Below are 23,724 nucleotides of genomic sequence, written 5' to 3' on the forward strand. Positions count from 1 at the left end.
TCACACTGGTCGATCTTTATAAATGAATAAAACTATTCTCGGCCCGGTTCCTCCTTATCTGTCTGCCTACATGTGTGCAAACCAAAATCAACATGGCCTTCGCTCTCTAAATATTGAGATTTCCCTGGTACTTGTTGGAGATTAACCCTTGTTTTTTAAGATTTTTAAGGTTAAGTGATCCACAGTTCGGCACTGTTCGGCTTGATTTCTGTGTCGGACGTCTCTTCCTGTGACGCACCGAGGCGAGTAGAGCCGGTGGAAACACGCTAATAGTATTCTACAGAGTGTGAGAACAGAACGTGGAGAAAGAGCTTTTACACATGCTGCTCTCCCTCCACATGGAATAACTCACCGAGTGACCTGAATTTGTAAGAACTGATCTCTGTGGGGGAGTTTAAGTCGATTTTGAAGGATTGAGATTGAACACTCCTTACATTAGAATACAGAATAACGTTGAACGTTTGAATATGGCTGGATTATGTGTTGTTCTGCTTTTAGAAAGTGATGTAGAGCATTTGATACGCTGAAAGAAGACACACACAGAAATTCCAAGAGATAGACTTTTATCTTTTATCTGACATCATCCAAAAGTGTTTAGCTACCAGTGATAATATTACTGGATAGGATCAGAGCACCTGCTCTGGAGTGCGCGCCCTTAAGTGAAGTGAACAGCAAATAAATGAGCAACAGTATCATCTTGTGGCCAATTGCTATAGTTGCACATTCCATTAATAAATGTATTATACATATTATATGACATTTTGACATAGATTGCAGCCGTGTACTGTAATGAAAGGAAATCTTTAATGGTCATGTTGGAATTCATCGTTTTTATTCATGTAAAAATGTTATTATGGTTTTGAGCCGCGTCAGTTTTCGATGTAACACAATGTTGTTGAAAGGCACAGACAAACTGAAGTGGATTTAAGGCCTGAATCAGAATATAGCTTACACAATACGATTGCTTTGTTCTAGTCGTTGGTGCAAAACAAGAGCAAAGGAGGGGACGGTGCTGTTTTTGTGGTGAGAGGTTTTGGTCCTGATGGATCTCAGTCTCCTGCTAGAGGGAAAGGGGGTCAAACTAGTACCGTTGTTGTTTTTTCGAAGTTACATTAGTGAGCCAGTATTCATTTGCACTTTTGTATTCTGATGCTGATGTGGACTGTTTCCAGTCTGCGACACATTAGGAGCAACAAAGGCAAAAATAAACTAAACTAAATAAACAAACTCACAAACAAACGACAGAGCACTGTTGTCTCTTTGACAGTGAACTCTCTCACAGCCGTCAGAAACAGTCAGAGTATTTCAAAACTCTGAGCTGCGGCCTCAGTCGAACGCGACGTCGCGTGTCATGTTCAGATGAGGGAGGATGTTCTCGCTCACATGAGCACAGAGAGAAAACAAACCCTCCTCGTCCTCCGGGTCTGCTCCCTCATATAAACAAAGACCCACTTGCAAAAGCAGTGTTATTGTGTCAGAATGGAATATAAATACAACCACAAACACTGCTCTGTGTTCCAGTTACAGCCACCAAGCTACACATAACATTTACACAAGTATGTGAAATTACCTGTTCAGCAGAAAACATAATAAATTAAATGTTTGTCCCTCATCAGCGATTCCACTTGTTAAAGGCAACACACATTTTTTGGCATTGTGTTGACTTTTCTTTGCAGATGTAGATTCAGGTGCTGGTGTTTGTTTCTTCAGCAACACAATAAATATGATCCTCCATGGAGTCCATGCTCTAAATATTCCCATAATAATTTCCATCAGTGCCATCTCTCTCCATCTCACAACTTCCACCTCTGTCACTATATTATTACAAAGATAAGATAGTCCTTTATTTGTGCCGCAGTGGGGACATTTACATTGTTACAGCAGCAAGACAGTAAAGAAAAGGATAATAAATAATAAACATGCATTAACAAAAAAAGAAAATTACAATATAAAAAGATATTAACACTTAGACTATAAAAAATGAGTTCAAATAGAATGTAGAATGTACATTATAGACAGTTAGCAGAATATACACAGTATGGACTTGATATTTACAGCATAAATAAGTATTTTGCACTTAGAAGGAAGGAAGAGGTCTGTGGTCTACTGTGAGCAGCGTTTGTTGTACAGTCTAACAGCTGCAGGAAGGAATGACCTGCCATCAGGTCCTGCAGCCTTCTTTGCCTTGATCTTCTTGAACACTTTTCTCACCTGGTTAGGGTGAAGGACAGATTGGAGCAGGGGTGTTGTGGCATGAAAGGAGTTGAGCTTGTGGGGGGTGAGCTGAGGACAGTAGGGAGGGGTCTGGAGGTCGGGCAGTGTACCGGTGATTCAGATGAAAGGGGTTGCAGCAGGGCTGGCTGGGTCGGGGGAAGGGTGGGAGGCTGATCAAACCTATTAAAGAATAAGTTCAGGTCATTAGCCCACCTCTGGTCCCCTACAGCCTGGGAGTCCAGCTTCTTGTGGCCAGAGATGGTTTTCAGGCCTCTCCAGACTCCATTGACATCTTTCTGCTGCAGCTGATCCTCCATCTTCCTCCTGTAGCTGTCCTTGCCCACCCTGATCTTTCTCCTCAGCTCCCTCTGTACAGACTTCAGCTCCTCCTTGTGTCCTGACCTAAAAGCTCTCTTTTTCTCGTTAAGGAGAGCCTTTATGTCAGCATTAATCCAGGGTTTGTTGTTAGAGAAACACCGTACTGTTCTGGTGGGTACAGTGCTCTCTACACAAAAGTTAATATAGTACGTTATTGTGTTTTGAGATCAGTTTTCCTCAGACCATACTTTAACTGTGCGGGTCACAGCTGGTTGCCTGTGCACCAGAGGTTTGTACACAGGAAGGAGATGAACCAGTTTGTGATTAGATCTTTCGAGGGGAGGGAGGGTGGTGGGCTGTATGCCAGAGATCAGGAGGAGAGCCTGTGGATGCTGTGTCTGCTCACCACTCAGTGCAGAACATCACAGGCTGCATTAGCGTTAGCAGAGGGTGAAATGTACGTAGCTATCGCAATAACATGTGAAAATTCCTGCAGCAGATAGTTAGATCTCATGCTAACCGCTAACAGTTCCAAGTCCTTACAACAGTGCTGCTCTTTAATAGTGTTGTGCCCACCATCTATCATTCACGAACACTGCCAGCCCTCCTCCTTTCCTCATACCTCTTGCCTTATTCTAAGGCTATGAACATAATACAGTAATTATAATATGGTGATTATACAACACTGGTGTCAGTTGTATGGATAGTACACTCAATTTTTGCTAATATAGCCACATAAATACTACAAACTGTAACTTTATGCCATTCCTTTATTATTGCACTATTTTTTTTCCCACTGTTGCACATATTACATTTTATGTTTATAATACTTTTTTTGTATTGTATTGCTGCTATGTTAAAACAATTTCCCCTCGGGGATGAATAAAGTATTTCTATTCTATTCTATTCTATTTTAAAAAAGGCACATGGTAAGAAATGAGGATTTATTTGTGTATTTATTTAGTTAGTTGATAATTCATTGACTGTGGTACCCACTTTAATTGTGCTTTGGTGCCTTGGGGGGGCCTGGGTCAGGGTGAGCCCCATTCAAACATTATTAATCACGTGACTTCACTGTCACCACTCTGCCCCATGGATGCAAGTAGGTCCAGCTAAATCTAGCCCCGCCCTTCGCAGATGACGTAAAGTGGAACACATGCGCGTCAAGTGTCAAACATTAAAAAAGAGGAAGTCCGAGTTTGATTGCGAAATAAAGTAGAATAAGAATAAATGCAGTAGTTCTCGTATGTTCTCTGGTGCTTCAGGTCCTTCAGTCCTGCAGTGTGAGTTTTATCTTTCAGTTCAGACTAAAAATGCACTTCAACATACCTGGTTTTGTTGAGCCATCAGAGGTCTCGAGCTATGCTTTTATTTTGAAATCACAAACAGGAAATGGTGTCTGCGTGTGGGTTCATACTTGACGTAGATCTGTGCAGAAACAAAACCCGGGTATTTTTCAGCGCCCGGCTCAATGAGATCAGCTGTGACACAGGCAGCGTGGCGGGCAACACTACCGGCTTCTACCGCGCAAGTGGCGATACGAATAACCGGCTGCTCGTCAGGAAAAACATGGCTAGTCGAAAGCGACCTTTAGAGCAAAACTCGAGCCCCGTTGTCTGCTGGGAAACGCCGGAGAAGAGAGCACTGGTGGTCGGGCTGCAGGACTCCGACTACTCGCATTGGGGAGTCGAGGAAACGTGTCAGTACCTACGACGAGAAGGTCTTGAAGAGTGGGAAGAAACATTCAAAGGTTAGTTGGTTTGGTTTGGTTTGGTTTGGTTTGACAGCTCCAATGTGAGGGCTTGTTGCATTGTTCACTGCTAATAATCAGTCGTGCTGTGTTTGTGAATTTGAGCTAACGTTCAAACTGCCCTTCGTTCTGCCATTCAGCACAAAACATCACAGGAGTCGGGCTGAGGTATCTGGAGGAACCTGATCTGGAGAAGATTGGAGTGAAGTAAGTTGATTCCACCGACCTCTGAGGCTGTGCAGGGGCGGTTCAAGAGACTTTGGGATCCCAGGCAATAGGGACTATGGGGGGCCGTTGGGGTCGAGTCAGGCCTGGGTCATAGTTCTGCATTTTGTGTGTATACATGGTTTCATGAATACTCTAAGTATTCATGGTACACAACACTAGGCTGTGTACCATGAATACTACTAAGTAGTATTACATAACATATCCAGCTCTGAAATATCAACGCCAGAATAAATCTTTAACATATAGTGCAATATATTTTAAAAGGAGGGATCAGAGTATTATACTTGCACATTTAATGGAGGGCAATCGGAATCGAGGATTTAACCACGCCCCCGGCGTGACGTCCTGCAAGTGTGTCAAAGGGGCAAAAACACAGTGCTGTGGTTATAGCCGTTATACGCCTACGTGCCACCTCCCCCCCGCTGACCCAGAGCTGCTGCCAACTGATAGTAACCATGGCAACTGCTGATTTTGGAAGACATTGACTGAACTGGAAACTCCTCCCACTTGCAATGGCTTGCAAATATTTTGTATTTTGTCAACAAAACTCAAACGGGGTGTAAAACCGCGGTGTTTTCTCCACATGCATCGTAAGGAACGTCGAAGTAACTACGGAAATTCAACTCGCGCTTGTAGCACCAGTCCCTGAATACATTTGTAGAATAATCCTGTAGTTAAGATTTACGTGTGCATGTTTTGAACTAAATTTAAAATGTCAGTGTTTTAATTTCAAACTGCCCGCAACATATAGGTGTTGTCTTCAATATCAAATAAAACAAAAAAAAACGCTGACCGCAACTGTTTTGGGACTGTTTCGAGTTAGGTGGTCCGTGAGTGTATTTTTATGGGTTAAGTGGTCCTTGGTCTGAAAAAGTTTGAGAAACACTGACTTACAGCAAACGGATTCACAGACCTACCGGATCCTGGGACCCAAGGTCATTTTCCCCAGCTGCACAGATAACCCTTACTATAGAAACACCAACTATAAACCGTACAAACTTTCTCATGTGCCTCAGAGCCATCTCGACTCTCTCTTTGCAAAGAATAAACCACGCTTCAACAGTCAACTTTATTTCTTCATCAGACACCGTACGACAATTTTTGCCACAACACTATCATTAAAAAAAAAACCCAAAGAACTCAGAATATTGGTATTTATTTTTGCAAAAACAAAAAATCAAAACGATGACTCGCTACCCACTGTTTTCTCTCTTCAGCTCTTTCACTCTTCTCTTCATCCTGTTTGTTTTACTGTGTTGTGCAGGTGCCTTGGTGACCGTCTGCGGATCCTGCACAGTCTCAGGAAGCTATGGCAGATAGCAGGGGAGCCAACCAAGGTAACCAGCTGCCGCATAATAGAGATAACAATAGAAAACAAAATCACAGAGAATCACTTCCTCTTTAGTTTCTTTTTTTTGGATTGTGCTCTCAGTAAAAACACGCTTTTCTTGAAAGCGGTTTTATCAGAGCACACAGACGTGCCTTTTCATGGTGGAGGCAACACCTGGCTAACAATAATTATAATAATAATATGATTGAGGGGCCCATAGACATAACATAACATGACCTTCATTAGTTGACTGAGGCCCCGCCAACACATCAGGGGTGGATAACATGGCCTATAAAGACATTTAAATATCAGGATGAAAATAAAGGGATAACAACTCTTGAGCTTCAGGGCCCCCATGGCCCCCCAGGGCGTTGACCCAGTGGACCTGATCAATAATCCCTGTCATGTATTTGATGCCATGAATGTTCACTAAATAAAATACACCCATGTGAGATGACGGTGATCCAATTGTTACTTGTCAGAGTGTAAAGATTGTATTTGAAGACGTCCACGGCTTTGACTATGCATGTCAAAACCACAGATAATTAAAGATCAGCCTAATTTTTGCTATTGCCGAGCAGTCGTCATCAACGAGTGCGGACATGCAGTTACGACTCTTCCAACTCTCAGACGTCCTCCCTTAGTCATTCCACTTGCACACAGGCAGATTGTTACCAGCCAATAGCCACTGTGCCAGAAACCTTGAGAAGTGGAAGATTAACGTCACCAGACACAAACAACGCCCTGTTAAATACAAGACGTCTTGTGATAGTGATACAAAATTCTGTTCCCAGAGTTAAAAGTAAAAGTCACAGGATGCGGTGTAGAAGAAGTAGTTGCAACTTGTGGTGAAAATGTAAGGCAGCAAAAACCATATCGTGTTTATTCTGAAATGATAAAGCAAACATTTGCTGTTTGTTTTGGATGTCCAACGTTACAGTTATGGTTACGTGAGGTTTTGTTGTTTTTATAGCCGCTTGTGTTCCTCTCGTTTTTAGGTGTTCAATGATCCAGTTCATGGACATGTGGAGTTGCACCCTCTTCTCATCAAAATCATAGACACACCTCAGTTCCAGAGGCTGCGCAACATCAAGCAGCTTGGAGGGACCTACTTTGTTTTCCCCGGAGCATCACACAACCGATTTGAACACTCCATTGGGTGTGTAGTCACTTAGAAGTCTGACCCAGCCTTTGTTTGTTGATGAGGTAGTGACTCACTGCGCTGCCGTTGCACGCACCTCCTGAACAACGAAGAGAATACGTGATAGAATACGATCCGTGGAATGCGATCTTTTCAGTTTCCAGTTGAAAAATGCTCTGTGATGGTTCGATAACGTAGTGAACATATTCTCAAGATATCATGGACTTAAATGGTAATGTGTGACTTTCAAGAAAACCGAAATATTTTTCAGCTTTACGGCGTTCTACTACTGGTTCTGATAAGGTCAAATTTATTTGGATTGTACTACCCTCCTCCCCATATGCACACACACACACACACACACACACACACGCTTGAGTGTTGTGATTGCCTGCTTCGTTTTTGTCCTCCAGTCTCACCACAAATCAACGTAACTTCACCGTTTTCTTCTGCTGAGTAAAGGTGCATAGATTCAGGTCAAACCACACTCACAACTTTCTCATTCCTGCACACCGTCTGAAGCCTTTGCAGCCTTTTAGATTTTTAACCCCCCAGTTAGAACTGATCTCCAAATTTCTGATAAAAAGTCAAAGTCTTATGTGTTTTTGTGTCAAAAAAAGAAAACGCAGACAACTGCAACATTTGTTGTCATAAAGCAAGACTGCTGCAAACTGTCTCTGCGTCTGACGGGAAACGCAAAGACATCACACAGCACAGTCAGCATTGATGCATCAGTACCTCACACTAACACATCGGAGGAAAAAAAACAAACCTGAATTTGTTGACTTAAAATAATTTTGGTGTGTGTGTGAACAGGGTTGGTTACCTGGCAGGGCAACTTGTACAAGCTCTTAATGAGAGGCAGCCAGAACTCCTCATCTCTCGCAGAGACATCCTTTGTGTGCAGATCGCTGGGCTCTGCCATGACCTTGGTGAGTGAGCAGATGTATTAACTGGATTTAAGTATTGTTTTAGTAAGAATAAAAAGCAAATGTTTTTTGGTGGACATAGAATTTAAGGAATTACTCATTTATATACACACACATATATTTCCTTCTTAGGACATGGACCATTTTCCCATATGTTTGATGGGATTTTCATCCCAAAGGCACGTCCAGGAATTAAGTGGAAGGTAAGATAACTTGGGTTTATACTTTTTTTTTATACTACTTAATTTAATGACACATAGATGGCGCTGACTGCGGTGTGCACTGTAGAGCTGCAACTAACAATTATTTTCATAATCTATTAATCTGTCGATTATTTTCTTGATTAATCGTTTGGTCCATAAAATGTCGAGCGCTGTTGGTCAAACCTGGAAATGATGATGTTCTCAAATGTTTTGTTTTGTCCACAAACCAAAATGATTCACTTTTAATGATTTCTTTGTTATCCAGAGCAAAGAAATGAAGAAAATATTCACCTTTAAGAAGCTTAAACAATCGGAAATCGATTATCAAAATAGTTGTCGATTAATTAAGTAATCATTTAATAATCGATTCATTGTTTCAGCTCTAGTGCACACCCATGGTGCCGAGATCATCGCGTGGTTAAGTTTGTTTCCGCTTGTGTCCCCACGAGCAGCCATATTTTCAGTCAGAGTAAATCTCCGGCTGGCTGTTGTGCAATTAGCCCTGACTGTGTCTGTATCTTATATAACCACACTTACAAAAACAACCTAAATCTATCACTTTAAACAGGTGTCATTAACATTAACAGGAGCTTGTTTCAGCTTTTGTAAATATTGGGACACAGGACTCTTCTATAACCTTGTTAACATCACTTATCTTTGAGGTCGAAGGTGTAGTGTTCAGAGAGATAAACATCGCCGATTAGAGTCACAAAAAGCTGCTTAGCACACAGTTATTATGTAAGCTTTTTACCACAGACCTTCTGTTTGGCAAACGTGACTGATAAGATATCATTCTTCTATCCTGTCATATTTTTAACTCTGATAATAAACTGTTTCCAGTGCCAGTCTTCATAGACGAGTCTGTGTCTGTTTCAGCACGAGACTGCCTCATTAGCCATGTTTGATTACCTGGTCGAAGACAATGACTTAAAGCCGGTGATGGAGCAGCATGGCCTGGTGCTGCCAGAGGACCTGGTCTTCATCAAGGAACAGATCGCAGGACCACTGGACCTTAACGGAGATCAAGAGGAAGCTGCAAATTCTGCCAGTGTAAAAAAACCTGTAAGCATCATTAAGGGTTGTTTTTTTTATGGTTTATTGCCAGACAAAAAAAAATAAAAAATCCCAACAAACAAATAAATCCTTAATCCCTAACTCTATTGTTGTCTGTTGTCTCCCCAGTGGCCATACAGAGGCCGCCCAGAAGACAAGTCCTTTCTCTATGAAATTGTGTCCAACAAAAACACGGGCATCGATGTGGACAAGTGGGACTACTTTGCCAGGTGAATTCTTGTTGGTTTGTTGTTTTGTTTAATACTCACTAAGATGTGTTGTCAGTTTAACGGCCTGACTCTTTCTCTCCTCTTCCTCTCAGGGACTGCCACCACCTGGGCATCCAAAACAACTTTGACTACCGCCGCTTCCTCAAGTTTGCCCGAGTGTGCGAGGTGGAAGGGCAGAAGAACATCTGTACACGAGACAAGGTGAGGGCTTTCGACTTTTAATCAGCTTTTATTCCATTTTTTATTTGTGTTACTATGGACAGTGGCCCCGCGATGGACTTGCAATCTGTCTAGGGTTTTATCTCAGCTTTCACCCAATGTCACCTGCGCTCTCTCTCTCTCTTTCTCTCTTTCTTTCTTTATTTCTTTCTTTACAGGAGGTGGGTAATCTGTACGACATGTTCCACACCAGGAACTGTCTCCACAGAAGAGCTTATCAGCACAAGGTCGGCAACATCATAGAGACCATGTGAGTAGCAGCTTCCTGTGCCACGTCCGCTTCTAGACTTTGTTGATATTGTATCCTTGTACAGTGATGATGTCGTTTTGGTCATCGTCCAGGATCACGGAGGCCTTTTTAAAAGCAGATCCATACATTCAGATTGAAGGCTCAGGAGGGAAGACCTTCACTCTCTCCGGTGCCATAGACGACATGGAGGCTTACACCAAACTGACAGGTGTATATATGAAAAACACAATGGATACTTTCTCATAAAAAGAAATGAAATGATTTATAGATAGATAGATTTATAGAAGAGGTTCATATCAACGTTGGACTATTGTTTCAAAGTTGTATACACATCAGTTAGAGGACTCACAAAAGAACATAAATCTGTAAGAGCAGTGATGCAGTTTATGAATGATTTTCCATTGAAATCCGCAGTATAGTAATACTATGTCTATCAATCATTTTTACCAAAGGTATAAACAGGCGTAACATTATCTCACCAGCCTAGAGTTTGTCACATGACACAGAGCATGACAGCATGTTTGTACCAGGGCATCAAGATCAACATTTGTGGTGACGTCACGTGCCTCATCATCAGCTGTTGTTGTTGTTGTGGAAGAAAAACAAACCATAAAACTTGTGTTTGTGCGATAGATCATGTGTTTGAACAAATACTCCACTCGTCCTCCAAACAACTGGCCGAGGCCAGGCAGATTCTTCGCAACATTGTCTGTCGACGCCTCTACAAGTGTCTGGGCCGAACTCACCCGCAGGAACCTCTGGAGGTCGTCACCGAGGTGTGTGTCTGTGTCCTTTTTATATGACTGAGTGCACATGTACACGAGAAAACTGTTGGTTATTAAATAAGACTTTCAAATTTGAAGTTATTCCAAATTCAAATTAGAAGTTATTCCAAATATAAAAAAAAACAAAATTTTTTTAATGACTTTTCGAATATATAAACAAAAGCTTTATTACCCTCCCCGTATTCCCTCCCTTGGGCCAAGAGTGTGAATGTTGAGGACGCACTTAGCCCAGACAATATCAGGAATTGATATTCCCAGTTGTCGTTCCCAGCTTTCTCTGGTTTTAGAGTATGATGAAGAGTCTATATTGTGAATAATGTTATATGCCTTGGAAATCAGACCCCTGTTCCAAAGATCGAGATTTAGCAAATCATACGTGGAATCTTTGTTTGGCGGCTTGGGGTAGGTTGGGAAATGTTTGGAGGCAAAACTGTGAGTCTGAAGATATCTGAAGAAGTGACATTTTGGAATATTGTGGTCTCTTACCAGGGCTTTGAAGGACAGAAAGGGGCACAGAGTGGCAGAGTGGGTTAGTGATAAAGAGGAGCAAGTCATCAGCGTAGAGCGCAGTCGTATGGGTTGAGTTTCCTCTTGTGATGGCAATAATCTTCTCATCAACCCTGATTGCAATGGCCAGGTTTTCTATAGCCAAGCCAAGTTGTTCTGTTTAGTTTTAAGCAAATGACTTACTACCCTATTGGTAGAAAGATCATTGAATTCCATTTGTAAAAAGGTGCGCTCTTTATGTAGTTCTGGTGTGGAATGTATTGAGCATTTTCTATCGATGTCCGCAATAGACTGTTCATTTTCCAGCAGATGTTTATTTTGTTCTTTATTTTTATGTGCTACATAGGAAATGATCTGACCTCTAATATAGGCTTTATGTGATTCCCACAATGTGCGGCGAGAAATGTCTGGGTGGTCATTGATTGAATGACCTATTTGCTCAGCAACACATTTTTTAAAATTGCTGCATAACAAAAGAGAGGGGTCAAGCTGCCAAGTTCGCTGCGGACGGATGTTATCTGGAAAATGAATATCTAATTGTACAGGAGCGTGATCTGACACAACAATACCGTGGTACTGGGAGTTGGTAACGTTCCAAATTCAAATTTGAAGTTATTCCAAATTCAAATTTGAAGTTTACATATTCAAAATTGAAGTTATTCCAAATTCAAATTTGAAGTTTACATATTCAAAATTGAAGTTATTCCAAATTCAAATTTGAAGTTTACATATTAAAATTTGAAGTTTACATATTAAAATTTGAAGTTATTCCAAATTCAAATTTGAAGTTCACATAGTCAAATTTGAAGTTATTCCAAATTCAAATTTGAAGTTTACATATTCAAATTTGAAGTTATTACAAATTCAAATTTGATGTTATTCCAAATTCAAATTTGAAGTTTACATATTCAAAATTGAAGTTAATCCAAATTCAAATTTGAAGTTATTCCAAATTCAAAATTGAAGTTTACATATTCAAAATTGAAGTTTACATATTCAAATTTGAAGTTTACATATTCAAAATTGAAGTTAATCCAAATTCAAATTTGAAGTTATTCCAAATTCAAATTTGAAGTTTACATATTCAAAATTGAAGTTATTCCAAATTCAAAATTGAAGTTTACATATTCAAAATTGAAGTTTACATATTCAAAATTGAAGTTTACATATTCAAATTTGAAGTTATTCCAAATTCAAATTTGAAGTTAACATATTCAAAATAGAGGTTTCACTGCTCAGATGGAATCATGTTTTGAGAGCAGGAACAATCCAGGAGAAGGCAGTCGTACAACATTATGGAAGCCAACGATACCAAGATGAACTGACATGACACTTTTCTTTCTTTCACCTCTGTCAGGAGAAGAAAAACACCTGGAAAAAAGAACTGGCAGAGGCCTTCCCTCAGAACAACACTCGGGGTGTCAATCTAAACCCCGAGGACTTTGTAATAAGTGTGGGTTTTTCATTTCATTTCTTTTTATTCCCTTACTTTATATTCTGAACAAAAATAATACCTTAATGAGAATTGAAGTTGATTTAGTTTTGTATGCCCTTCCTTTTAGGTCATTGGTATGGACTATGGAATGAAGGAAAAGAACCCCATCAACAAAGTGCGTTTCTACTGCAAGGAAGACCCAACTAAAGCCATCAAGATAGTCAAGAAACAGGTAGGATGGAGCTAAAATCCTTATGTACACGAGCCACCACCACCATTTAATGGATGTAGGGCTGCAACTAATGATTATGTTATCATACTCGATTAATCTGTCGACCTTCTCGAATGTGATCACAAACCAAGATTTAATTTAGTAATTGATTTATAATTGAGTCATGCAGCCCTAGATATGAAGTTATAAATGTGGATATAAAGCTGCACACAGGTTGTTTCTCTAGACTCTGGACTTAATGATCTGTATTACATGATCTTAAAATGCAGTTATTACCTTTCATTTCAGATAATACCTGCTTTATGTGTCTTTATGTTTCTAAATTAATCGACAACTATTTTGATGATCGATTAATTGGTTTGAAGCTTTTTTTTCATGATTGAAGCTTTCCGATTGTTTAAACTTCTTAGTATTTTCTTCATTTCTTTGCTCTTGATAACAAACATCATTCAGAGTTAATCATTTTTGGTTTGTGGACAAAACAAGACATTTGAGAAGATCATCATTTCCAGATTTGACCAATACCAATCAACATTTTTTATTTATTATTTATGGACCAAACCAAATGAATCGAGAAAATAATCGACAGATTCATCGATTATGAAAATAATCGTTAGTTGAAGCTCTACATGTTTTAGAAACAACGACCTATAAATTTGGTCAAATATTCATTTACAACATTTCACAAATTTCACATAAAACATATCTTGTCTCATCTCACGATATACAGTAGTGGGTACGGAAAGTATTCAGACCCCTTTAAATTTTTCACTCTTTGTTTCATTGCAGCGATTTGCTAAAATCAAAAAAATTCATTTTATTTCTCATTAATGTACACTCAACACCCTATCTTGACAGAAAAAAAACCAGAAACGTAGAAATTTTTGCAAATGTATTAAAAAAGAAAAACTGAACTATCACATGGTCATAAGTATTCAGACCCTTTGCTGTGAAAGGCACACACCTGTCTATATAAGACCTTCAGCTCACAGTGCATATCAGAGCAAATGAGAATCATGAGGTCGAAGAAACTGCCCAAGGAGCTCAGAGACAGAATTGTGGCAAGGCACAGATCAGGCCAAGGTTACAAAAGAATTTCTGCAGCACTCAAGGTCCCTAAGAGCACAGTGGCCTCCATAATCCTTAAATGGAAGACGTTTGGGACGACCAGAACTCTTCCTAGACCTGGCCGTCCAGCTAAAGTGAGCAATCGTGGGAGAAGAGCCTTGGTGAGAGAAGAACCCAAAGATCACTGTGGCTGAGCTCCAGAGAAGCAGTAGGGAGATGGGAGAAAGTTCCACAAAGTCAACTATCACTGCAGCCCTCCACCAGTCGGGGCTTTATGGCAGAGTGGCCCGACGGAAGCCTCTCCTCAGTGCGAGACTTATGAAAGCCCGCAGAGAGTTTGCCAACAAACACATGAAGGACTCCCAGACTGTGAGAAATAAGATTCTCTGGTCTGATGAGACCAAGATTGAAGTTTTTGGGGCGTTAATTCTAAGCGGTATGTGTGGAGAAAACCAGGCACTGCTCATCACCTGCCCAATACAATCCCAACAGTGAAACATGGTGGTGGCAGCGTCATGCTATGGGGGTGTTTTTCAGCTGGAGGAACAGGACGACTGGTTGCAATTGAAGGAAAGATGAATGTGGCCAAGCACAAAGATATCCGGGAAGAAAACCTCTTCGAGAGTGCTCAGGACCTCTGACTGTGCCGAAGGTTCACCTTCCAACAAGACAATGACCCTAAGCACACAGCTAAAATAACGAAGGAGTGGCTTCGGAACAACTCTGTGACCATTCTTGACTGGCCCAACCAGAGCCCTGACCTAAACCAATTGAGCATCTCTGGAGAGACCTGAAAATGGCTGTCCGCCAACGTTCACCATCCAACCTGACAGAACTGGAGAGGATCTGCAAGGAAGAATGGCAGAGGATCCCCAAATCCAGGTGTGAAAAACTTGCATCATTCCCAAGAAGACTCAAAAGGATGCTTCTACTCAATACTGAGCAAAGGGTCTGAATACTTATGACCATGTGATATTTCAGTTTTTCTTTTTTAATAAATTTGCAAAAATGTCTACATTTCTGTTTTTTCTCTGTCAAGATGGGGTGCTGAGTGTACATTAATGAGAAATAAAATGAACTTTTTTGATTTTAACAAATGGCTGCAATGAAATAAAGAGTGAACAATTTAAAGGGGTCTGAATACTTTCCGTACCCACTGTAGATATAATATCCACACATTGCCCCGCCCCATGCCACTGCCTACATTTTAAAATGTATAACGCAAAAATCAACTACTATATGCTGCTGCTGCTGTTCTCGTCAGGTGTCAAAACTCCTCCCAGAGCAGTTTGCTGAGCAGCTGATCACGGTCTATTTCAAGAAGACTGATGACACCAGTCTGGACGCTGCCAAGAAGCACTTTGTCAAGTGGTGCATGGACATGGACTTCACAAAGCCTCAGGTAATAAAAGTCGTCTGCTGCTGCTGCTGCTGCGTTAAGGAATTGTAGAAGTGTATTTGAGAGTGGGATGGTTGATTGTTTCTGTACGTGTGGCCCTGCTGTGATTTCATTTCCAAAGACGACTTCCTTCCCTTCTTCAAAACAAAAAAAGCAAAGAGGGGTCCATACAATAGCGCGGCGTCACGCGCTGCTAACTTCTGTTCTCTTTGATATGGTGACACACAGGAAGTGATGCTGTAGTCTGCTGCTGGAAGTCTTTGCAGAAAAAGAGCGGAAGATGATGGGGGGGGGCGGGGCATCGTGATCGGATAGCAATTGGATCGTGATGTGGACACTGGAGACGCATGCTAATACCAGGTGTAGATGCATGTGGTGAAGTGCTATCCAATCACTATCTGATCACAGAAAACACAATCATTCTAATGTAAACGGGGCCGTGAAGTCAACTAATAGATGCACCACCATTGATTTGTTCTTTTATAAATGGAATCAGTAAAAGTGGGGATTGCCGCTAACTGATTATTTTTTATAAATCGATTATTCTGTCAATTATTTTCTGGATTTAAACAAGAAATCATTTGGTCTAGAAAATGTCAGGAAATGCCAATCAATGTTTTTCCCAAATCTCAAATGTCTTGTTAAATGTATTCCATCTTAATATCCTCTCTCTTCACAAATGTAGTTATATGTATATACTGGCTTTACCGTTGGTACCTCATGAAGCCAGTGTCTTGGTGTGATGTGTATTTATGTTAACAATCATTTTATAACATTGTATAATGCATTTCTTATATAATGTACCTTTAAAATCTGGACGAGAATTTAAAGTATTATGGGAGCATTAAAGCTCAAATTTCAAGGGGATTTTACCTTCTATTTTACTCTATTTTTCTCTTTTTTCTCAGTCCTTCAGGAATTTGGATTCTAATTAATTTCATATATGTGTATGTGATGGCCTTTCCATTTGACTTCCTTGGTCTTTGTCAGATTGATGGATTCCTGACTTAGGATATTCAAAAATATAGAGTTGGCTGTGTGATTCTTTCTGGGGCAGACACTATAGTTTATGGGAATTAAGTGGAACATCTGGAAAGTTGTGTCGTACACACAAAAATAAACATTTGGTTTTGTTTTACGCAGACCTGCATGCACAATGATACTGGAATATTTAAAAAACTTTACCATTGTGATGGAAAATTGCTTTTTGGGCCGCGTGAGTATTGTTTTGTCAACAGTCACAAAAACAAGGCAGTGAAATCCTGGAAGGTAAAACATAAAATCCGATAGATTTTGCTTGCTTCACCATGTACAGACTCTTAAAGAATGTATCCTGTTTATTTCTATGAGGAGCATTTGTTGTGCAGTTGGAATATTGTGTGTTTTATTGAAACACTGGTTATTATTGCATCAGTGTTTTAACAGCTTTATCATGAAAAAAATATATAAAAACTACTGTATCTAAACAATATTGGTATCGGCTGATACTCAAGTTTGTGATATTGGTGAGGATAGCCAGTTAGAAATGTCAAAAATAAAAGTAAAACTTTTAACCACTTTTCTGTGGAGGTTTTTTATGCCATGTTTGGATTATCGTTTTGTTACTTTATGAAATTTATTTTGAAAAGTTCTAACGTGAAATGCTGCCGCCCTCTTGTGGCTGGAGGCCATAAATCAGAAGTTTGGCCTCAGAGCTACTGCAATGTTGCACTGTTCATTAATGACACTGTATGTCACACACAGGATGGAGACATAATAGCCCCTGAGCTGACCCCTCTGAAAGCCAGCTGGCGCAACCCAAGTCAAGAGGAAGACGGCAGCTGCAGCGCGGACACGGTTCGAGCCAAAACTAAGCTAAGCTTTAAATGAGCGGAGCAGCGCACAGACATCTCTGTTACAATTTTGGTGGATAGATGAGTGAGAATTCTATTTTTCTACAAGGTGAGCGTGTAGATGAGCATAGCAAAGCTAAAAAAAAAAAAGAAAAAAGTTTTATTGAAGAAAAGATGAAAAGAAAGAACTCAGGGTTTTTTTTTTATAACCTTCAATAATGCATACGAACACACCTTTGCTTATTTACATCAGGGTTTATTTTAAGTCTGATTTTTAAGTCGATGCATTTATTTCACCATATGCTAAGCAATAACGTATCTTGTATTTGGATTATGAGCGCGCACACACACGCACACACACACACACAGGATCTTGGTTTTAACTTGAGAAACTGTTTGGGAATCTGGTTTGATCTTACTTTGAATATATTTATTTCTCTTTTAAGTTTGGTTGTGGATTGTTATATCGCCCTTTATTTATTGTTCTGCCCATAGTTTGCTGAGCTTCACCTCTTATATATAAAATATTTTAAATGGTATTTATATATTTTTTTACTCTATACCATTTTCAATGTTTTACCAACAGCCTCATCAAAGTTGCCTCATAGCAGGGTTTCTAGTGTTTGAGTAAGAAAAATCTATATTTGGAAAAATGTAAAAGGGGGAAAGTAACGAGATTAGGTGAAGGTATTTCCTGTTGGGGGAAAAAAGTTTTAGAAATAAAACGCTTTCTCTCATTTGTGATTTGAATTTGTTGAAATACCAGCGGACACACGTGCACACAGTTCATTTCCATTGTTGCTTAAACTCTCACTTATTTTCTGGATTATTTAATTAGACATTTGGCCAAAAAAAATAGCAAGAATTAACAAACTTCAAGATTGATGGTGTCCACAAACCAAGATATTCAGGTGGTTTCAGAGACACAGAAATTGAACATGAAAGTGAGAGTGTCTCCAATATTATTTTAACGTTACCCTACATAACTTGTGGTTTTTGGTCCGTGCCACAAAAAGAACGTCAAAATTCGATACGGTTTACCAACTGTAGGGGGCGCTTACATTGGTGCTATAATGGGAGGTTTACCAGAGGTTAAAGGTGACCATCTTTTTCTGCAGAAGTAAATTGTACGTTACCTTCAAGGTAATGTCTCTTCATGTCTCATAAATGTTTAGAGGTCTACTGAGTATTAAAAGGAAAACACACTTGGTAAACGGCATCGTTTCGTACTACTGTCATAAATGAAGTCGTAAACGAGACAAATGAGATGATCATGGTTCCATTATTTTATTTTTAAATATATTAGAAGCAAAAATGAACCCTGGAAGAAAACGATAGATGACGAGAAAAAGATAAACGAGTGGATGAGGTGACTTCAGTGACATCTCAAATGTTCTCGATAAAGATGCCAAGCAAACCGTTAACACAGTGAAGGCAAACACCAGCGAGTGACAGCCAGATGACAGAGTTATATCTTTCAACTGGAAGGTTGTGGGTTCCCTGATTCCCTTCTCCGCTTGTCTACATGCTGATGTGTCCTTGGGCAAGACACTTAACCCCATGTTGCTCCTGGCAGAACTGTAGTGTAAAGCAGCTTTGAGTGGTCAACAAGACTAGAAAAGCCTTCTATTAATACAGGCCATTTAGCATCAAGCGCAGGGGCGTCCAGCTCATTTTAGTTCCGGGCACAATTTAAAGTAAAATAGTAAAATAATAGCATCATAACCTAGAAAGAGACTTTAGAGTTAATGAGGTATGTTTTTACAAGAGAAATTATGAACAAAGATCAAATTTCCTGAGAAAAATAAGTGCAATTTCAACAATAATACACCTGAGTTTACCGTTTACCAGTCCTGTATGAAGTAGCTTAAAGGGACAATTGATGATAATAGCTCAGTTGTCTTTCAACTGGAAGGTTGGGGGTTCAATTCCTGACTCTGCCGGTCTATCTGTGTCCTTGAGCATGACACTTAACCCCATGTACAGTAATGAAGTATTTGTACTTTCACAGTTTCACACAAAGCACAAATACAGTCAAATGAAAATCAGATCTGATTGGTTTCACATACTCGGTCCATTTGGACCACATCTTATAAAATGTGTCTTTTTCAACTTTCAGGGAAAAGGAGATCTTCTCCATAACATGAATCCCATAGACAATTTCAATCCAATCATCAATGGTGGGTGGTTCTACTTTTAAGCATTTCCTCGTAACCGATTTCTTACTGGCTGCTAACAGTGTAGCCAGCAATTTTTTGTCTCTGATGTTCCATGTTTCACATTTAAACGGAATATTTACATTAAATACATTTTTAATATGTTTGTGGATCTCTTCCCAGTAAGATGTTATTACCTGACAGTCCCAAAAAAAATCTCTGAATAGGTGTAATAAAAAATCTTGTGGTGTTTTTCCAGCACAACTCCCGCCACGTGTTTGACGCGGTCGAGACCCATTGTAGCTGTCATATTTTCTCCCAGCTCTCCTGTGTGATCCATTACATTACATTACATGTCATTTAGCAGACGCTTTTATCCAAAGCGACTTACAAAAGTGCATTTAAACATTTGGGTACAAATAAGAGCTAGAAGTAAGTAAGAGCTTCAAGTAGAACAAACTATGAAGTGCTAGTCATAAGTGCGATTTTTTATTTTTTTTGTCTTAGTCGAGGTAGAGTCGGAAGAAATGTGTTTTTAGTCGGCGGCGGAAGATGTGGAGGCTTTCAGCTGTCCGCATGTCGATGGGGAGATTGTTCCACCATTTGGGAGCTAGGACAGTGAACAGTCTCGAGTTCTGCGAGTGCCTCTGTGATCCTCTCAGTGAGGGGGCAGCGAGCCGGTTTGTCGATGCAGAGCGGAGTGGGCGGGCTGGGGTGTAGGTTTTGATCATGTCCTGGATGTAGGCTGGACCGGATCTGTTTGTAGCATGGAACGCAAGCACTAGAGTCTTGAAGCGGATGCGAGCAGCTACAGGAAGCTAGTGAAGGGAGCGGAGGAGCGGTGTAGTGTGGGAGAATTTTGGCAAGTTGAAGACCAGTCGAGCTGCCGCATTCTGGATGAGTTGCAGAGGTCGTATGGCGCATGCAGGAAGACCAGCCAGGAGGGAGTTGCAGTAATCCAAGCGTGAGATGACAAGAGCCTGGACCAGAACCTGTGCCGCCTTCTGGGTTAGAAGAGGCCGAATCCTTCGGATGTTGTGCAACATGTATCTGCAAGATCTAGCTGTTGCAGCAATGTTGGCAGTGAGGGAGAGATGGTCGTCAAGTGTCACACCCAGGTTCCTTACGGTATGAGAAGGAGTTACCACAGAGTTGTCGAGGGTGATGGTTAGATCTGTGGTGGGAGAGCCCTTTTTCTGGGAGAAAAAGAAATTCAGTCTTGTCGAGATTGAGTTTCAGGTGATGGTCAGACATCCACTGAGAGATGTCAGTCAGACAAGCGGTGATCCGTTCTGCTACCTGTGTGTCGGAGCTGGGAAAAGAGAGAATGAGTTGGGTGTCATCGGCGTAGCTGTGATAGGAAAAACCATGAGAGCGAATAACCGAACCAAGAGAGTTGGTGTATAGAGAGAAGAGGAGAGGGCCCAAGACAGAACCCTGAGGGACCCCATTAACTAGAGGACAGGGTTCCGACACAGATCCTCTCCAGGTTACTCTGTATGTTCGGTTTTGAAGATAGGACGAGAGTAGGGTAAGTGCAGAGCCTGAGACACCTAGTTCCTGAAGGGAGGAAGTAAGGATCCGGTGGTTAACTGTGTCAAACGCTGCAGAAAGGTCCAAGAGGATGAGCACAGAGGAGAGAGAGGCAGCCCTGGCAGTGTGGAGTTGCTCAGTGACAGCAAGAAGTGCAGTTTCGGTCGAGTGACCTGCTTTAAAACCAGATTGAAGAGGATCAAGAAGGTTGTTCCGGTGAAGGTAGGATGAGAGTTGATTAAAGATTTTGTTTTGGAGGGAAAAGGAAGAAGAGAGACAGGTCTGTAGTTATTTACTTCAGACGGGTCAAGGGTGGGTTTTTTAAGGAGGGGGGTCACTCTGGCCTCTTTAAGAGAGTCCGGAAAGCAACCAGATGATAGGTGAGAGGGGATAGGGTCAAAGGGGCAGGAGGTGGGGCGGGCAGAGGTTATTAGGGAAAGAACTTGATCCTGAGATAGAGGGGAGAAAGAGGATAGAGAAGGAGCTGAATGTGTGGTTGGTAGAGTGGTGAGATCAGGAGGTGGGGTTGAGAAAGAAGAGCGAATGTCATCTACCTTTTTTGTGAAGTAGTTGACAAAGTGAATTGGTAGAAGGGAGGGAACCTCATTTGGGCTGCAAGATAATATTCCTGTAAGCAGGAAGGCCCATTCCACCTTTTTCTTTTCTTAATTGCAGCATCTTAAATTTAATTCTGGCCTTTTTCCCTTGCCATAAATACCTCGCTATTATTCTATCCCATTCTAAGAACTGCTTAGATGGTATTTTGACTGGCAAACAATGAAAAAGGTACAGCATGCGTGGAAGAATATTCATCCTGATTGATTCTATCCGGGAGCTTAAACTGAAAAAGGGAATAACATTCCATCTACGTATGTCAGACTTTATTTTCGAATTTAATGGGCAGTAATTGATATCATACAATCTTGAGAAGTCTCTAGACAGTGAGACCCCCAAATATTTGATGGATTCAGCATCCCATTTCCAATCATACATGGTCTTAATTGAATATGGATGGTCATAATTAAATGTTAACACTTGAGTTTTGTTGATATTAATTTTATAACCAGAAATGAAACCAAATTCCTCTAGCAATTTCATCAGATTTGGGAGTGTCCGTGTAGGTTGTGATAAACTTATCAATAAATCGTCAGCAAATAGGGCCAGTTTTTGCTCCCCTGAAGTCATTGTTACCCCCTTTATATCTGATCTGTGCCTAATCAATTGACTCACGGGTTCTATAAACAAGGCAAAGAGGAGCGGCGACGCACAACACCCTTATTTTGTTCCCCTTTCCAGAATGAATGAATCGGTTAGATCTCCATTTATTTTAATTCTAGCTGTTGGTTTGTTGTATAGTGCTGCAAATGTGTCAATTATAGTTGTATGGATGCCAAAATGTACTTTATATAAGAATGACCACCTCACTGAATCGAATGCTTTCTCTGCGTCCAAACTCAATATCAGTCTCCAATATTTTTTGTGTGACTTGTCTCATAATGTGCAGTGTTCTTCTGATGTTATCTTGGGTCTGACAAAGCCAGTCTGGTCCTTATGTATTAATACTGGTAATATCAGTTCTATTCTTTTAGACAATATGGATGTGAATAATTTATAATCATTATTCAGAAGACTTACAAGACGATAATTCACACATTCTAATTTATCTTTCCCCTCCTTAGGTATGATTGAAATCGAGCCAGAAAGGTATCGATTTGGTTGTCGTTGCTTGCCTGTGGTTGGGAATATAATGTTTTATAGTATTTTCGAAAGCGCTGCTTGATTTTCTCTGGACTAGTTTCTATGTCATTTGTTGCTGAGTTTTATGTATAGTATATGTATGTATAGTTCTATCTGCTTGTTGTTTCTTTAACCTACGTATATGAGAGAAGTTTCAGTGATTTTCCACCTACCTCATAGTATTGTTGCTTTGTAAAGAGAAGCTTTTTTTGAATTGAGTATTTATCTCATCTATTTCCTTTTTTAGTTTTTTAATCTTACATTTGTCGTCAATTTTGAGAGACTTTGCATGTTCTTTCTGTAGTCTCTTCAAGTCCTCTTCTAAGTTTTTGTTCCTTAATTTTCTTCTCATATGAGCAGATGGCTATTATTTTACTCCTAACCACCGCTTTGAATGCATCCCAGAGGATAGGTGGAGTTACTTCATCATTATCGTTATTCTCCAAATACAACTGAATTTCACCTATCAACTTATCCTTAATAATTGGGTTATTCAGAATGTTTGAGTTCAGTCTCCAGAGAGTGACTTATAAACGGGACCATGATCTGAAATTGTACTGGGTCCTATTTCACAGTTATCCACCATAAAAACATCTCCTTTAAGGATGAAAAAGTAATCGATTCACGAGTAGACGTTGTGAGCGTGAGTAATGGGAATAGTCTCGGCTTGTCGGGTTCAACTCTCTCCACACATCCACAATCCCCACTTCATGCAACCAAGTGTTTAATCTTCTGCTATTGGCGTTTGCGTCAGAATTCTCGTGTGATGAGTCAACTTTCGGATTTAATCGGATGTTAAAATCTCAGCCACATATTAAAATCCGTTGACTTTTTGTTGTCATTAGATCAACTATATGTTTGTAGAAGACCTGTTTTGCATCTATGTGATTCCCCCTGTCATCTCACTGAAAAACCTGGTGCGCTTCCCCCTCCCGGCAGGGAATGAACAACTAACATATTGATAAACATCCCACTAAACACAATTTGTCCGTGTGACTCCCTATATAGGGGTCTATTAACCTGACCCTGTTGAGCCTCCCAAGGTGGCTCGAAGGGAAAAGTCTCCCTCAGTCTGGAGGAAGAGGCCTTTACCTGCGACAGTCGCATACAGGAAAAAGAAGATAGAGAAAACGAAAAAATCCAAGGGCCCCGAAAGAGCCAGTCTATTCAATAGT

At 40.4% G+C, this 23,724-nt stretch overlaps 1 protein-coding gene across 1 annotated transcript; it reads left to right on the top strand.

The window, feature by feature from the left end:
• The first annotated feature begins 3,975 nt into the window (after positions 1-3,975).
• Positions 3,976-17,860, top strand: LOC122777905 (deoxynucleoside triphosphate triphosphohydrolase SAMHD1-like). Its single transcript, XM_044039440.1, has 16 exons — positions 3,976-4,282; positions 4,423-4,489; positions 5,775-5,847; positions 6,839-6,999; positions 7,798-7,913; positions 8,043-8,113; positions 8,990-9,175; positions 9,296-9,396; positions 9,489-9,597; positions 9,774-9,865; positions 9,958-10,073; positions 10,499-10,641; positions 12,515-12,610; positions 12,720-12,824; positions 15,157-15,294; positions 17,035-17,860. Exons 1-16 carry the CDS (start codon positions 4,102-4,104, stop codon positions 17,158-17,160), a joined length of 1,881 nt encoding a protein of 626 aa, XP_043895375.1. The 5' UTR covers positions 3,976-4,101; the 3' UTR covers positions 17,161-17,860.
• The last annotated feature ends 5,864 nt before the right edge of the window (positions 17,861-23,724 follow it).

This window comes from Solea senegalensis, linkage group LG11 (genome assembly GCF_019176455.1).
Source record: "Solea senegalensis isolate Sse05_10M linkage group LG11, IFAPA_SoseM_1, whole genome shotgun sequence".
Lineage (NCBI taxonomy): Eukaryota > Metazoa > Chordata > Actinopteri > Pleuronectiformes > Soleidae > Solea > Solea senegalensis.

Coding starts and splice junctions, on each gene's coding strand:
- LOC122777905 (XM_044039440.1), top strand. CDS start 4,102: ATGGCTAGTCGAAAGCGACCTTTAGAGCAAAACTCGAGCCCCGTTGTC. Junction 4,490..5,774: donor CTGGAGAAGATTGGAGTGAA/GTAAGTTGATTC, acceptor TGTGTTGTGCAG/GTGCCTTGGTGACCGTCTGC. Junction 9,397..9,488: donor AAGTGGGACTACTTTGCCAG/GTGAATTCTTGT, acceptor TCTTCCTCTCAG/GGACTGCCACCACCTGGGCA.